General features: G+C 56.6%; 1 protein-coding gene across 1 annotated transcript in view; it reads left to right on the top strand.

Annotated features, from left to right (window-relative positions):
- LOC106535109 (calcium-binding mitochondrial carrier protein SCaMC-2-B) overlaps positions 1 to 1,318 on the top strand; it is a gene marked incomplete in the record, with an annotated part of 10,287 nt that overhangs the window by 6,470 nt on the left and 2,499 nt on the right. The window contains 3 exon segments of the mRNA XM_014032014.1: positions 321 to 479; positions 553 to 705; positions 788 to 895. Of these exon segments, the coding sequence (XP_013887468.1) occupies positions 321 to 479; positions 553 to 705; positions 788 to 895 (420 nt within the window).

Here is a 1,318-nt window from a genome sequence, read left to right as displayed (position 1 = left end):
ACACACACACACACACACACACACACACACACACACACACCTGTTTTAAGTCAGAAAACCAGTCACAGTGATTGACGGCTCTCTGAGCCAATAGGAGCTTCTGTTTGGTTCCTTCAGTCCTTTAGAAAGAACTGTGGAAAACCTAGAGTATTTTAGAGTTTTTTAGAGTATTTTAGAGTATTTTAGTGTTTTTTTAGAGTATTTTAGAGTTTTTTAGAGTTTTTTAGAGTTTTTTAGAGTTTTTTAGAGTTTTTTAGAGTTTTTGGACCAGGACTGGGTCAAAGAGCAGGTTGTGGTTCTGATGGTCCGTCCCTCCTCAGATCCTGGACGTCGGGGAGAGTTTACTGGTTCCTGATGAGTTCACAGCAGAGGAGAAGAAAACAGGGATGTGGTGGCGACACCTGGTGGCTGGGGGAGGAGCTGGCGCCGCCTCTCGTACCTGTACGGCACCTCTGGACCGGCTGAAGGTTTTGATGCAGGTAGGACACCACAGGGTTGGTGGACTCTGGAGGACTGAAGCTGTGGTTCTGGAGTCAACATGTGTCTCCTCAGGTCCACGCCTCTAAAAGCAACAGCATGAAGATGGGCGGCGGCTTCACTCACATGATCCGGGAGGGCGGAGTCAGGTCGCTGTGGAGAGGAAACGGGATCAACGTCATCAAGATCGCTCCGGAGTCCGCCATCAAGTTCATGGCGTACGAGCAGGTCTGAGCCGAGCCCAGGATTCACAGACCGGACCGGACCGGTTCTGTTTGAGTCCTGCTGACTAACCTCTGATCTGGTCCAGATCAAACGTCTGATCGGCAGCGACCAGGTGACGCTGGGCATCGCCGAGAGGTTCCTGTCAGGATCTCTGGCTGGAGCCATCGCTCAGAGCAGCATCTACCCCATGGAGGTCAGGACCACCAGGGGGCGGGGTCACAGGGGCGGGGTCACAGGGAGAGGGGTCACAGGGAGAGGTCTCAGAGGGCGGGGTCACAGGGGAGGTCTCAGGGGGAGGAGTCACAGGGGGAGGAGTCACAGGGGGAGGGGTCACAGGGAGAGGGGTCACAGGGGGAGGAGTCACAGGGAGGGGTCACAGGGGAGTTCTCAGGGGAAGAGTCACAGGGGGAGGAGTCACAGGGGAGGTCTCAGGGGGAGGAGTCACAGGGGGAGGAGTCACAGGGGGAGGGGTCACAGGGAGAGGTCTCAGAGGGCGGGGTCACAGGGAGAGGTCTCAGAGGGCGGGGTCACAGGGGAGGTCTCAGGGGAGGAGTCTCAGGGGTAGGGGTCACAGGGAGAGGTCTCAGGGGGCGGGGTCACAGGGGAGGTCTCAGGG

Source organism: Austrofundulus limnaeus, unplaced genomic scaffold, assembly GCF_001266775.1.
Source record: "Austrofundulus limnaeus strain Quisiro unplaced genomic scaffold, Austrofundulus_limnaeus-1.0 Scaffold1364, whole genome shotgun sequence".
Taxonomy (NCBI): Eukaryota; Metazoa; Chordata; class Actinopteri; order Cyprinodontiformes; family Rivulidae; genus Austrofundulus; species Austrofundulus limnaeus.
Note: the sequence above shows the minus strand (reverse complement) of the source record. Positions and strands in the feature narration are given on the sequence as shown.